At 40.1% G+C, this 15,489-nt stretch overlaps 1 protein-coding gene across 2 annotated transcripts in view; it reads left to right on the top strand.

Annotated features, from left to right (window-relative positions):
- DAPP1 (dual adaptor of phosphotyrosine and 3-phosphoinositides 1) overlaps window positions 1-15,282 on the top strand; it is a 36,807-nt gene extending 21,525 nt beyond the window's left edge. Inside the window, exons 3-9 of one of the 2 annotated variants that reach the window (XM_072118220.1) lie at window positions 2,053-2,186; window positions 6,061-6,191; window positions 9,456-9,503; window positions 11,160-11,222; window positions 12,170-12,255; window positions 13,492-13,579; window positions 14,186-15,282. In XM_072118220.1, coding sequence (XP_071974321.1) covers window positions 2,053-2,186; window positions 6,061-6,191; window positions 9,456-9,503; window positions 11,160-11,222; window positions 12,170-12,255; window positions 13,492-13,579; window positions 14,186-14,218 — 583 coding nt within the window. In that variant the 3' untranslated portion in view covers window positions 14,219-15,282. The remainder of the gene's footprint in view (window positions 1-2,052; window positions 2,187-6,060; window positions 6,192-9,455; window positions 9,504-11,159; window positions 11,223-12,169; window positions 12,256-13,491; window positions 13,580-14,185) is intronic. The other variant, XM_072118231.1, reaches the window with a different exon arrangement.
- Window positions 15,283-15,489: the final 207 nt, after the last annotated feature.

The raw sequence follows: 15,489 nt of genomic DNA, 5'->3' as shown, positions 1-15,489 counted from the left end.
TTACAAAAAAAGACATATTATGCAAACGAGCCTAAGGAGTTCCAGACTCCATAGGTGTTAATGGAGCCTGAAGCCCCTAAGGCTCACTTGTATAATTTTTAAAGCCTTTTTTTATAAGATAAAAGAATATAAAAGAAGAACATATCCTGCCAGAGGGGTCAATGCTTTTGGAGTAGACATCACAATGTCATGATCTTAAACATGATCTCGAAAATTTATGATCAAAGCTGAAAAGGCAGATAAGAGCAAGGTGGCTACAAACATGGCTTAGTTACACCAGTTTTGTTAGGATGAATGTGCCCAAATTCCTACCAACTATTGTGAAAAGCTTATGGAGGATATGCAAAACAGTTGACCCAAGTCATACAGTTTAAAGGTAATGGTATGATACTAATGAAATGTATGTAAACTTTTGACTTTCCAAAAAAGTAATGAAAATGGCTTGAAAACTTTCATGCTGCCATAAATAAATAAAATTGGTAATCCTAACTAATAAAATGGGAAAGGTTTATTCTGATTTCATATCTGATATATCTGATCTGAAAAAACATGCAGATGTGTTTTATATAGTGTATGTAAATGTCTGCTCACAACTGTACATGAAGGCAGAAACTCTAAAATTCGAAAATATACTCTTCTGCTTGACTAGTCAAGTGCATATCCAAGCCTGTGGGTATTTAACATACTCCCACATTCATAAAAGATAATATTTTTTAATTTCCACTGACACCACAAAAAACAACTTACTTCACTCTATAGGTCATGGTAAGTGGGGTTCTGTATATTTTATGGCAAAATAGTCCTGTAGACATCTTTTGATGTATTTAAATAGCACAAACTCCCGTGGCAGTACTGTAAGTCTTTGTATGAATGTTGATTTTGATCACCACTTGGTTTAAGACTACATTCACACTGATGTATGCCCGCACAGCTACAGACAGGCGGGCATATGTCAGCTGGGATGGAGAGGAGGAGGGGTTAACCCCTTTCCGTAGCGATCCACGGCACACGGCCGGTAACATGGGAAAAGATCTTTTCCCCGTGTAAAGAGCGGTATTGAGCCACACATGTGCAGATATTGCCTATGTATGGGGGACTTCCCCCTATAGTCGTGTGAATGTATCATACAAGGAAATGTTAAGGACCCTAGGAGATTTTTTCTTTACTTTTCTTTAGTTGAGCAAGATGACACCCCACCGTCTGTTGCCTCCTTCCTCTTCATTCCACTAATATAAAGTTTGTGAGTACAGACTAATAAATGTGATGTTTATTATCTTCTTAGTCTATTATTTAGACATAAATTACACAGGACTGTGATTCTGTTATAAGCTCTTACAAGCTATTGTCAGCACTACAGACTGCTAATGAAAGCAGATAACCCCTTTATATGCTAGTATCAGAGCCTACCATATTGTAGCAGCATCATGCAGAGGACATTTGTATATTATATTTTAATTCTAATATATTGATTTATTTTGCTAATGTACAATTTGTACTTCATTTTCTTGTACCAACATATTCTGCAGCTCTTTACAGACAATGAGATTTACTTCCCCATTCCATTTGCGATCCAGCGGCGCATTCTCTGCGGTGAATTCGGGTCCGGCCGGGATTCACTCAGGCAGTTCCTCCGACGTCCACCAGGTGTTGCTGCTGTGCTGAAGACCATCGGAATGCACTGACGTTCACCGTCCTATTGTGGGTGAAGGTAAGCGCGTGTTGAGTGACACTTTTTTTTTTTTAAATGCGGTGGTTTTTCTGAATCCGTCTGGTCTTTTTTACGGCTACGCCCCCCTGATTTCCGTGGCGTGCATGCCAGATCCAATCCAATCGCGTGCGCCAAAATCCCTGGGCAATTCAGGAAAAATCGGAAATATTCGGGTAACACGTCGGGAAAATGCGAATCGGGCCCTTAGTAAATGATCCCCATTGTTATCACCCACTGTCCCTATGAAGATTAAGAATCAGAACTGTGGATGTCGCTGTATCTTTATGTACAAATATAGAGATATATTTCCTAGGCTTACTCATAAACTCCTGCCTACCTTTCAGGGCCAAGGACTCCGTCAAACACTTTCAAGTCTTTCAGTGTGGTACAACTGTCAAGTTTGGATTCAATGAATTCTTATCTGTGAAAGATTTCATCCAACATTTTGCCAATCAACCTCTGATTGGAAGTGAATCAGGTACGTTTCAGTGGATCATTTAAAGGTGATATTACGCAAAACTGTTTATTCCTGCATTTAAAAAAAACATCAAATATGCATTTTGAAAAGCAATATTAAGTTACATTTGTGTTTTTCCCAAAAAAAATAACAAACAATAAATTCTGTTGTGTGTTCGCCTGGACCGGATCTGGGCGACCACAGGGCCAGGAGGGGTGAGCACACCTCACCCATCCTCCCTCCATAGGCAGATGAGCGGCCACCTGACTCGGCTGTTGCTCACCACACCATGACCGGGAGCCATAAACTTCTATTGTGCCCGTGGTCTGGCCACAATTGGTGTCGTCATATTACAAACTAATGACATATACGGTATTTATCTGCTGTGTTCCACTAGACATATACATATAGATATATATATATTTATTTGCTGTCTTCCACTAGCATTAGAGTCGTTTTTAATTTATATAAAGAGGACCTTCATTCACCAACTCATTTCATTTTTAAAAGGCATTGTTCCTGTTCCACAACTGGAATGTTCACTCTAGCATTCTCTACTCAAAGTGATCAATGTCATCATTTTAAAATTTTTACTGTCATATGGATGGATCCATGTTTGCTCCCTCCCTACCTAATTAGCATACTCACATTACTCGTAATGCAGGAGAATAGTTCAGTACAAGTCTCCCTGATCCAATCATTATCACAGGACTGTGATAGGCATATTTGGATGGCCCAGAGGTCTCCACAGATCAGGGGAACTAGCAATTTTTGCATACTGCTGATTTCTGGGAGGCCAACGGACGAGACCCCTCACAATCATATATTTATACCCTATCCTGAGCACAGGAAATAATGACTAATTCTGTTCGGTACTGCAAAGCTGGGTTAGATCTCCTAGGTGTGAATGTTTGCATAGGTTTTACTAGTCCTACTTCACCCAACCTCCTGGTGATGTTAGACCTTACCTTCTCATGTAAGAAGGGAAGGCAAAGCCTATGAAATGGGAATAAAAGGAAAGGATCTAATTCTGTTGTATATTCTCCGAGGAGTCTTCTAGTGAGATAATGTAACTAGCAGGAATCCCAGCAGGATTTTTTTCCCAAACCATGTACAATATCACTCAGGTGGTCCAATACTTTATTGGATTTTTGTGTCTAGAACTCCTAGGACCTGAGGTTACAGGACTATCTGATCATAATTTTATAGCTAGGTTGGTGAAAACCATGAATTATTTCTAAACTCTAACAAGGACTTTAACAGTACCGTCACTCAGAACACAAATTCTTTACAACTGGAGTCACCACATTATTAGCCACAATTATAAAGCCTGATTAACCTGTCATATTAGATGATCTCAGGCAGCGTTGTATTCAATAGGTACCTTAAACACTTTTAACAATTAGGAATATTGTTAAATGGGTTGTCCCAGAATGAATTTTGTTTTTTCTGTTGAATCACACAAACTATTGCTGCATTAATTACACTACATTACTAATGTATTAGGCATCAAGAACAGTGCTGTGTGCTGGCCATATTTTCAGCGACTAGCACATGTCCTCATTTCTCTATATAAGGCTCATGCCCATAGTCATAGATTCAGAGGCCCTTTGCATGAGCCGACTGACGGGCCAGCAAAAATAGAAAAGGTCCAATTCCTATTCTATTGTTGTGGCTGTGTGTTTTTCTATGGTCATAAGCATGTGTGTGTTGCTAACCAGCAGACAACTAGGGACCTAATGTGTTTATGATTTTGTATTTTTTTATGTTTTTTCTACTATTTTTTTAGGTCCCCAGGATGTTTAAACACTAGGGGTTGAGATCCCACATACAATATTCAATAAAATATTGATAAGATATTGACTACTTACAGCAGGCCCGAGAGCCTCTGAAAGACTCCTCGCTGTCATGGTGATTGATAAATATCCCTTGACGACATTCAGGGAAGGGACATGCAACGACCAGGGTCAAAATTGTGAACCCATGTGATGTCCCTGTTTGGTTGACAGCCGTAATCGCCAGCACGATTATATCTCACTATTAATGGGTTTACAGTGATCTCAGAAATCCCTTTTTTTGTTTTGACTTTAGACACCTGTATAAGTGATATGTAACCCTGCATCTAAAACTCTTCATACTAAATATCCAGAATATTTGGAACTATATATTGCATTAGTAAGGGAGATTGATAGGGGATTGAAACTCACTTGTATGCATACTTTTGCAGCCCCTATGCAATCTGTGAAACACAAACCTGGTCGGATTCTCAGACCAAACACAATTTCAAGGACTGGGCTCATAGTTATGGCCCTGGTCGGATTCTCAGACCAAACACAATTTCAAGGACTGGGCTCATAGTTATACATGATACAAGCATGTATCTGTGGAGAAGCACCATATATAACTATGTGTGCAGGAAGTAGTGGTGTAGTATGTAAACCACCCCTACACACCTGACATGCTGAATCCTCAAACTTGATACATTTTGACCTTGCATCTGAAGATTTGCACATTTCCTCCTAGGCGCTCCAAATTCTGTAGTTAAAATACATATCTTCTTAAAATCTAAAAAGTGGATAGCAAAATTGCATTTTGATGTAACAAAATCAAGTATGGCAATTTAAAATGGCTAAGCAAAAGTTTGTAAATGACACAAGTAGTATTAGGATTTTTCTTTAGGGCTTATTTTGTAGTCCGCGTAGAATTACATTTCAGCCTGAGAATACATTTGCCACCTATCTGCCTCAGGACACCGTGCTTCTCTGCTGAAACACTACTTTAAAGAGGATCAACACTGGCATTGAGTCAGTGGTTTAACTTACAAGCCCCATTGAGTTGATGTGAGTTGGAAGCTGCCAGCAAAGATAGTGTTTTTGTGAGCTGTAGACACCTGTTGGATGGGGACTGGACTGCTACCACAACCTCATTGCACACAGGTCACAAAACAGCTGTCAGCCGCTACTAATTCTCTGCTATACTCGGAGAAGTCCAAATGTAAAGTTGATTCCTAGAGCTGATGGTTGGTTTCCCTGTATATTAACCCTTGTGCAGAAAGAGCCATTCTAATATCAGATAGATATAAACACACTAGACCGTAGAAGTGCAGATAATTTTAAAATTTTATTGAAAAGCATTTTGCATTCAGTAATCTTGTCCTCCCCTATAGAAATTTAATAGCACAATAAAATGTGATGACATTGTCCATGGCCTCAGACTTGGTTTTCTTGATACTTAGACTAGATTTTACATAGTTTTACATTCTATAACTAATAAAGAAGATGTTCTTTATTTCTTGGTTTTGAAATCTGATCATTTGCAGATCACTGGTACGAAAGTAAGTGCCCACATGAAATATTAGACACATGTGCATGTAAGTTGAAACCTGAACATCGGCATAATTCCATGGATGATGGTCTAGTTAAAATGTAGTTGCAGGATGTCACTATAATATCAGTGTTGGGCAGAATGTTTGGTAGTATGTAAATATTGGCATATTTACAGTAGTACTTGTTAGTACTTGTGTGCTGGAGACATCTATGATTACACTAAAACTAGAGACCACATTTAGCTCCCAATGGTAATATTTTCTATTGCTGTTTTAAAATGTATGAAAAAATGTTCCTTCTTCCAGTAGGTTTTTCCTGACACCAATATGTGTTCTCACGTTTTTCAGAGAAATCTATAGAAGAAAATGTGAGATATAAGACCTGCTATCATTTGCAATAATATCACTGACCTATAAAATGTAATAAGATGTAAGGAAACAAAAGCACCATAAAACTGTAGATTAGCTCAGGGTTTTGTTGAGAATATTTGAGCATTTCTGCCAATACCTGATATGATACATTTCTGAAAGTATGTAATGACCTATGGTTCTCTTGTCCTGACACTGCAGGTACTTTAATCCTACTGAAATACCCATACCCTCGATCAGTGGAAGAGCCATCAATATATGAATCTGTCAGAGTTCACACTGCTATGCAGACTGGGCGCTCAGAAGATGATCTTGTGCCTGTGGCACCCTCAGTAAGTACTTGCCATCACTGTCCTAAATGTCCATCGTTAAAGCGTAACTGTCATTTGAAATAATTTTTTATATTGTGTATGGAAGGATATATTGAAAATTTTTCTAATACCCTTTTTTTAACAAATTTTGCTTTGGTTGTAAAAAAAATCAAGTTACTCTCTCCCATAGAGATGCGTATTCCCGCAAGTAACAGTGTGTGTCTATGGAGGCTGCATGAACTCACATCTAATCTCCCTGTGTTTGGTTAAACAACCCTGGTAGTGAGAATTAACTCTTTAAACTTTCAGCCTGATGTTTGAAAATTATGTCCAAAGCATACTGCAGCTAGGGAGAGAGCAGAAGGGTTAACACTTACAGCTGTGTAGAAAACAGGAGAGAAGAGAGAGAGATGTCTTCTATTCTGTAGACCAGTGATTTTCAACCTGTGTGCCGCGGCACACTAGTGTGCCGCGACACAAGGTTGAGTGTGCCGCGGGGAAAAGTTGCCCGAACTAGGCTGCCCCGGTGTCGAGCTGCCGCCGCGCCCCCGTTTTCTGCCCCATACTTACCTCCAAGCCCCGCGTCGGCGATCCGCCCGTCTTCTGTAGCTCCTGTACCGCGCGGCCCATGTCACGTGACTGACGCGACCTGACGTCAGGTCGCGTAAGTCACGTGACCAGAGGCGCGCGGTGCAGGAGCTACAGAAGGTGAGCGGATCGCCATTAGGAGTGAAGGTACGCGGAAGAAGACATCAAGGGTAAGTATATAGGGTTATTATTTGTATAGGGAAGGCAGCTAGGGTCTTTTTTTTATTAGTAAAGGTAGGCTGGGGCTTTTTATTTGTTAAGGGTGGCCTTTAGGGCCTTTTAATTAGTAAAGGGTGGCCTTTAGGGCCTTTTAATTAGTAAAGGGGGGGCTCTAGGGCCTTTTAATTAGTAAAAGGGGGCCTCTAGGGCCTTTTAATTAGTAAAGGGGGAGCTCTAGGGCCTTTTAATTAGTAAAGGGGGGGCTCTAGGGCCTTTTAATTAGTAAAGGGGGGGGCTCTAGGGCCTTTTCATTAGTAAAGGGGGGCTCTAGGGCCTTTTAATTAGTAAAGGGGGGGCTCTAGGGCCTTTTAACTAGTAAAGAGAGGCCGCTACGGGCTCTTAATTTGTAAAGGGAGGCCGCTACGGGCTCATAATTTGTAATGGGAGACCGCTAGGGTCTTTTTATTAGTAAAGGGAGGCAGCTAGGGCCTTTTTATTAGTAAAGGGAGGCAGCTAGGGCCTTTTTATTAGTAAAGGGAGGCAGCTAGGGGCTTTTTATTAGTAAAGGGAGGCAGCTAGGGCCTTTTTATTAGTAAAGGGAGGCAGCTAGGGCCTTTTTATTAGTAAAGGGAGGCAGCTAGGGCCTTTTTATTAGTAAAGGGAGGCATCTAGGGGCTTTTTATTAGTAAAGGGAGGCAGCTAGGGCCTTTTTATTAGTAAAGGGAGGCCACCAGGGGCTTTTTATTAGTAAAGGGAGGCAGCTAGGGGCTTTTTATTAGTAAAGGGAGGCAGCTAGGGGCTTTTTATTAGTAAAGGGAGGCCTTTTATGACTGTTTTAGTGTCATTTTGTGCTATTTTGGTTGGTGGTGTGCCCCAGGATTTTCTAAGTATAAAAAGTGTGCCGCGGCTCAAAAAAGGTTGAAAATCACTGCTGTAGACAGATTTGCCCTAGCAACGTAGAAGTAACATTGTAACTAGGGGGCACTTTACAGCCCGCTACTTTACAAACTAAGGCTACATTCACAGGAAAGTATGGGGGGGCGTATATATATGCGGCGTATATATGTCCCCCATACATCTCAATGGTCTCACAGCGCTGTACAGGAGCGGTATGGTGCAGCAAACATGCAACGACATACCATTCCATAGCCTGTACAAAGATAGGACATGTAAGCAAAGTTTCACCACCTCCTCCTCTCCCTGGGACCGATGTACTACGGTACATAGAGTGCATGTAGCCTAAGGAGAATTTGTGAATGAAGTATATTATAAAAATGTTTACAACTGCCCCTTTTCCACAGTATCAAAAATCATCTGAAATGACGGTTACTCTTTAAAATCTGTGAATGGTTGTTTTTTTATTTTTCATTGATTGCGTTAAACCTGAGACATTCCCTCCCCCCAAATTTAATTCTGAAATATACAGTGTCCCCCCTTTTATAAAAATGTACATTGTCTTCAAATTATACTATTGTGTCTGTCATCAGTTATTATAATAGCGATTTACATATAAACTTCACCAGAACAAAGATTAGTACATAAATACAGCACCAGTATGTAGACAGCCCCCACACCCCAGGATATAGGCAGCCCTTGCAACTCCCCAGTATTTAGGCAACCCTTGCCACTCTCCAGAATATAGGCAGCACACGCCACTCCCCAGTATATAGGCAGCCTTCCCCTCTCCCCAGTATATAGGCAGCCCAGCCACATTAAAAAAAGTATTGTCAGCTCATCTTGCCAGCTCCATGCACACATTATGCACTTTGCACATGGGCCTTGCGCATGGTTGCGATTCTTGCTGAAGAAGAGGAGCCGCAGTGCTGGAAGGTAAGTATTTTTTTTTTACCGGGGGCAGTGGGCCCCTCGTTATTTCCATCGGGTTACAACCGTAGCTGTCGCCCACAGCACCAGTGGAAGATATGGGCCTGTGTACAACATATGTGCAGGAGTGCTGCTTCCTGGTGCAATCGGAGTTGTAGGAATAAAGCATGTGACAGATGTCCTTAAAGAGTAGTATGATTATGAGAAATTATTCAATAGATGTAACAGTAATATTGAGATAAAAAGGATCATGGCATTTAATTGTCCTGCACACATAATAGTGCACAAAATTGAGAAAGGGGTAGTGCCCCAAAAATATTGCAGAGGTGTACTACACCTGCCCTTATCCACATGCAGTGTTGTCCATTTGGATTTCCCTATCCTATTATGTCAAAGACATTTATTGGACATTGTCAGGACTCTGAGTAAGTTGTATATTGAAATATTTCATCCTAAATCATAAAAATTGCCAATATTTGTTGGAGAAATCTTTGATTGCATTGTATTTCTTTCCTATACTTTGCCCTAGTTTTGATCTTTCTCATATTTCCCTCCTGTCATGTTATTTTTCTTCTTCACTCTTCTTACTGTTACATTATTAGGATGTTGAATCTTTACGCTTAAATTAAAAGTGTTAATATAAATGTTTTGTCATCAATTATTTTTAGAACCATATAGATCAAATACTTACATACATTTTATTTTTCTTTGCAGTTGGGCACTAAAGAAGGATACCTTACAAAACAAGGAGGACGTGTAAAGGTAATATGCTTTATGCAGTGACCAAAAATGCATGAAAGTGTTGTCCATACCATTTCAGACCTCTCAGGGACAGTTTTACATTGCTGTGTTAAGTCTGTGAAATGCAATTTATGTGTTGGCCATATTTCGGGGACTGACTAGGGACATGTGAATCGTGCCTGCACATTTTGATACGGTAAACCCCCTTAGCAATACTTTATCAAGCTCACAATAATGCAAACATGTCACCAGGTATATCATTTTTAGCTGGTGGCAGGTGCCAATAGCCTATGCCATGCTGATTTTAAAATGTCTTTGTCAGCATTCTGAATAATTTTACTCACTCACATTAAATGGCTCCCTGCCAGCAGCATGTGGTGAGTCCTGGGGAGCAGCTGAAGCCTGTGTGTGCCTGTATCTTTTCATGCATTCTTCCTCTACTCCACACTGCCCTCCTCCTCCTCCTGCCTGCTCAATGCATATGACAGGGAATGGGGAAAGGCGAAGGAGCTGCATGAGTGTGGAAGAGGTGAGACGCACACAAGCACACAAGGGCTGCAGCTCCCTCAATTCTCTCCCCCCCCCCACCTTCCAGGGACTTACTATACACGGCTGGCAGGGAGCCAGGTAACATGATTTAAACTTGCATAAAGTACTGAAATAATTCAGAATGCAGACAAAGGTATTTTGAAAATCAGCATAGCATAGGTTATTGGAACCTGTCACTAGCTAAAAATGACATTCCTGGTGACAGCATGAGCTTGATACAGTAGCAATCCATTCTTTCAGGAGCTCACTGCATAACTCATAATGAATTCAGTTTACACCGCAGTAGTTGATCTTGGAAATGTGGCTGACAAATGTTCTATTTCCTGGGCTGCACACAGTTGTTATTAATCAACTTCATCTGAACCTGTCGTGGGACCCTAAACCAACTACAGATCTTTATGGACATGTAGTTTAGGGTTCCAAATCACTTTGCATGAAGGCTGAATGTTCCAAGGCCCATTGGACTCACATTTTGCGATGTTGCTTAGTTTTACTATAGAAAACAAAAAACACCATAAGGCTCCATTTACATGGACGTATGCAGAGGAGGTGGGTTGACCCCCCCCCCTTTCCATAGAGATGCAGGGCTTAAGTCCGTTCACACAGGGAAACAGAGGGCATGTTCTTTATTTTCCCCATGTACGGAGTGGTATGGTACCACACGTGTGCTGCACCATTTGGCTCCATGTGCCTATTGCCTGCGGCCGTACATACTTCCCCTGCACGGTCATGTGAATGCAGCCTTAATAGGAATGTTTGAAATGTTACATTTGACGCTCTTGATTACAAAAATTATTTTGTTTTAATCACTTGTAATAAAATAATTCAAGAATTCGGAAATTCAGAGTCTTTATGAACAATACTTTCTTCTCGAATCCCTGTATAAGATGGATTTCCTGTTAAACCGTGTGAAATACTAATAGCAGTGATGAAAGAGTAAAACATTTGGCCATCGTTGTTAGAACAGACTGAAATGTAATCTTTCACACTGTGATATTTTTGCATCGGACTGTCAATCGCTGTGAGTGTTGTATTGCTTCTGCTGAAACACTCTCTTCTCAGTGATAAATCTAGACCTTGTATCTATTAATTGCAACAATGTGACAATTCTCCTCTTGTGTCTGATAGAGCTGGAAAACCAGATGGTTCACACTGGCACGCAATGAGCTGAAATATTATAAGGACCAGTTGGTAAGTTGTTTCAGGAACCTAGACCACATGCTCACTAGTATATGGTTGGCTTCAATAGCAAGAAAGGTAGATTTACCTTTATCTTTGGTCTGCATATTGGAAGTCTTTTCTAAGGGACCTGCCTTATGTCAAAGCCTCCACAATCATCCTACATTCTATGACTTGAGTTTTTAGTATTCAATCAAGGAAGCAAGACAATGCCTGTTGCCTGCCTGTTTGTTCCAGGCTAAATCCCATTTTATTACTGTATATTTATTGGTGTCTGATTTTTTAAATACTTTTTTCGCAATGAACTTGCCGTTAAGTGTTAAGGCTAGACTGAGCACTGATCGGTGACAGTGATTACCCTAAATACTCCATTTACTCTGCGGTCTTGTGTCAAAATTATATATGGAATTATATATGAAAATATAATATAATGCAAAATCTGTAACAGGCCCTCAACTGTGATAAAGAGTTTATGGGACTGGTCTTATCATGGGCATAAGACATCTTATGGGATCCTCTAAAGTTCCAGGGAACCCTGTGCACATTCATTTCTAATTAATTTCTGTCAGACTTCCGGACATAAGATATAAGATGCTTTCAAATTTACAGAAAAAAAATATCTGGGCCTTTGGAATGGTAAAGGGTAATATGGAAGTGTCAGCAGTGGTTTATTCAGCTCTTTTTATACGGTTAAAAGGTACTTCCATGGTGTACAGTATACTGTAAATAACCATTCACACTTGTGTAGTCTACAGGAGCTGCATTTACCAATGTAAGGGCATGTATTCATATTCAGATTATTAAATCTATTGTGGAAAACTGTCCAGGTGCCAAAAAACATATTTACCCTGCTCATCCAATGGCATAAGTACACTTTTATTAATAATAATAATTACAATAATAAAAGTTTTCTATAATAATAATTTTTATAAAATATAATTTCTTTTGACTCTTTTCAGTCCCAGGAGCCAATAAAGATCCTGGACCTCAATGAGTGTAGTGCTGTACAATTTGACTACTCACAGGAGAGAGTTAATTGTTTCTGGTATGTGCTTTGAAAATTGTTAGTCTCCATTGGTTTTGTAAATTGGTTACTTTGCATTGCATAAACATATTCAATGTAGTGTTCTAAAGAATGGATTAATTAAGAATACATTTAAAGAGAACCTACCACCACACTACCTATAAAGGCAATCTTTTAGTAAATTTTAATTCCCTATATGTAAATTTTCTAAAGAGGCTACTGTGGCATGGAGTAGCCGGAGCTGAGGCTATGCGGCGCGGCTACTCCACGTCCCAGTAGCCTCTGTGAGCCTCCTACCAGAAACCCTCGTAGCTACGCACCCTCGTCTGCGAAATCTGCTGTCTGCGCATGCTACTCCACGCCCCAGTAACCTCTTTAGAAAATTTACATATTAGGGAATTAAAAGTTAGTAAAAGATTGCGGGGACGTGAGGATTAGCCCTTAAAAGAGCTATCCTCACGTCCTATAGATGCACCTATCACCTGATCTACCTTTATAGGTAGATCCGTGGTAGTAGGTTCCCTTTAAGGCTACATTCACACGGCCATATGGGGGATGTATATATGTTGTGTATATATATGTACCCCATAGATGGCAATGGGCGCATGGCGCCGAATGGGAGCGGTACGGTGCCAAACATGTACGGCACCATCCCATAGCTGGGAGGAAGATAGGACATGCCCTATCTTTCCCCAGAATACGGTGACGTGTGCTCCTCCTCTACTGGGCGCTGACGTCTGCCCACCTTACTATGGTACTGCGGGCACATCATCGTGTGAATGTAGCCTAAAGGTGTGGGATTGCAAAATGCCATTGTAATTTACTGCATGTGTTTCCACATGGAAATCGTCAATTTTATTCAAAGTTTTAACAGCAGATCCTTTTTCTCAATGGAAAAAGATGGATCCTCTAGAGAGTCTGCAGTAGATAAAAATGTAAATTGAATGCTCATATATCACATGTAGATTCACTTAGGATTTCTTTCTGAATTAGCATTTCATTATTTGTGTGCAGCTAGCTGTATAGTACATTCTTCCAGCCTGAGATGTACCAGGACCGCCACGTACCCCTTGCCTTTTATAATACTAGCATCGGCTTATGAGGCAAGTAGGTATTGAGACATCAGTGCTCAGGTACTACTCCTTGCACTATGTCTCTGCATTGATAAATTGAGTAGTAGATAAACTAAACCAGTAAAGTAATTCCATACAGCATTGTAGGTACACCCACAGCTGACGATACACTGTTCCTTTACAGTTTAGTATTTCCTCTGAGGACGTACTACCTCTGCGCAAAGACTGGGGCAGAAGCAGATGAATGGATAAAAATTTTACGGTGGAAAATGGTAAGGAAGAACGTATCTTATACATCCTTGTGCCTGTAAGGGCTTCAGCTTTAGATGGTGGCTTTTATTACAATACATCAGGTGTACACAATGTGCAGCCTGCACCCTCCTGCCAGGCAGAGACTAAAGAGCAGAGAGTGTAGCTTACATATACTCAGTGCTCCGGGGCTTCCCCTGCCCCAGACACTGCTCTGGGTCCTGATGTTGGGGCGCAAGAGCCCCCTTATTGTTTGCTATAGGTTTTCTATTATTATTTATAACATGGTCTGTGGTCTGCATTAGTCATCTTTTTAATTAATTATTTGGTTTCTAGATGGTTAGTTCTGTACAGTGGGATTTTCCATTATTAGAATGGCCTTATCTGCTGTACTGTGTAGTTGGTGCTTCTAATGTGCTGGTTACCAGTTCAACCCCTTGAAGATGTGGCCTTTGATCCAATAAGGTTGTGCACCCCGGATATGAATGTTTCACCTCATATTATCACGGTATATTAGTAAAGGTGATATAGAAGTTTAATATGATTTAAATTGTAATCTTAATTAAATATATATATATATATATATGTTCCCGGCCATCCGTTTCTAATGTTTTATTGCTTTGCTCTAGTCCCAAATAAGAAGACAGACTACTAGAAGATGAAGGCCGCCAAAGATAATCTGCTCTGGGGAAGAGGATTTCAGATGAAGTCATTGCTGGGACCAAGATATATTTAAATCAGAACTGGACATTTATATTATTAATAACTATTTTATGTATAAAACATGTTATTCTTAGAAAGTGATACAAGTATTATAAACTGACAAGGTTGCATCAACATTAGTCACAAGAAACATTATAAGTTTGACCAATTCAAAATACTAGACAAATCTCTGACTCTTCCCACACAATTTACTACATTGATATGACATACTACAGTTAATATATATACATATAACAATGATGTCACCCAAGCAGTTTTGACTTATTTAAAGCTATGTCAAGTTCACTCTAATGGTGTCCCTACACATTTTAGCATGGTCTACCAGGAGGTGATTTAATGTGTATGTGTCCTGTAGATGTGGAGGAAAAGAAGGCCCTTGTCAGAATTTAACTGCATCTATATGTTCCAACATTAGCTACTGCCAGACATAGCATATTGCTCTCACCCGGCTGAAAATATTTGGCTGTGTTAAACCTGCATGTAAATAGGGAAGTGAGGAAGATAATCTGTTCAGCCAGCAGCTATTCAAGCTGTTAAAGTTTTAAAAAATTTTCTGATGGTACATTTCTCGTGATGACCGGTGTAAAGTCCTTAGAGGAAAGGTAAACTTCAACTCCTTAACATAAACCTGTTCACATTCCTTCTGCTTTGGCTCAGCATGGTATTTTTTTTCATTGAGGAGTGGCCAATAAGCCAAAATATTCACATCCAGCTGACATGTATATGTAGTGTATCTTTTTGAGTGTCTAACTTAAGCTACATATGAATCATGGTCAAACAAGGGAGTAAAGGATGTACGGTATATCTGTTGTACTATGCAATGATCCTGAACTGTTACAATTTATTCGCTTATTTATCGTCAATGTATTAGTGTGGTGAATCTGCCAAGCAATTCCATATCCATATTGTGTAATGGAATCCTGAAATATTAAATGTTTACAATTTATCACACAGGAGCCAAAAGTTAGAAAAATAAAAATTGCATTTGAATTTTTTTTACATATTTAATTGTAATATACAGTTCATATTCATGCCAACAGCATGCAGGGGCAGCAGGAACTAGAATGAGGAGAGGCCTTAGGCCTGCTCTACACCGAGGACTTGGGTTCTGTTGTAGGCCTCATCCGCACCCACCTGGGCAGAAGCAAGAAGAGTGGGAGGCCCCTTGTATATTAGGCATCACCCCGGGGCACTCCTGGTGTAGGTGCCT

This window comes from Engystomops pustulosus, chromosome 1, assembly GCF_040894005.1.
Source record: "Engystomops pustulosus chromosome 1, aEngPut4.maternal, whole genome shotgun sequence".
Taxonomy (NCBI): domain Eukaryota; kingdom Metazoa; phylum Chordata; class Amphibia; order Anura; family Leptodactylidae; genus Engystomops; species Engystomops pustulosus.
This window is presented reverse-complemented; position numbering and strand designations above follow the sequence as displayed.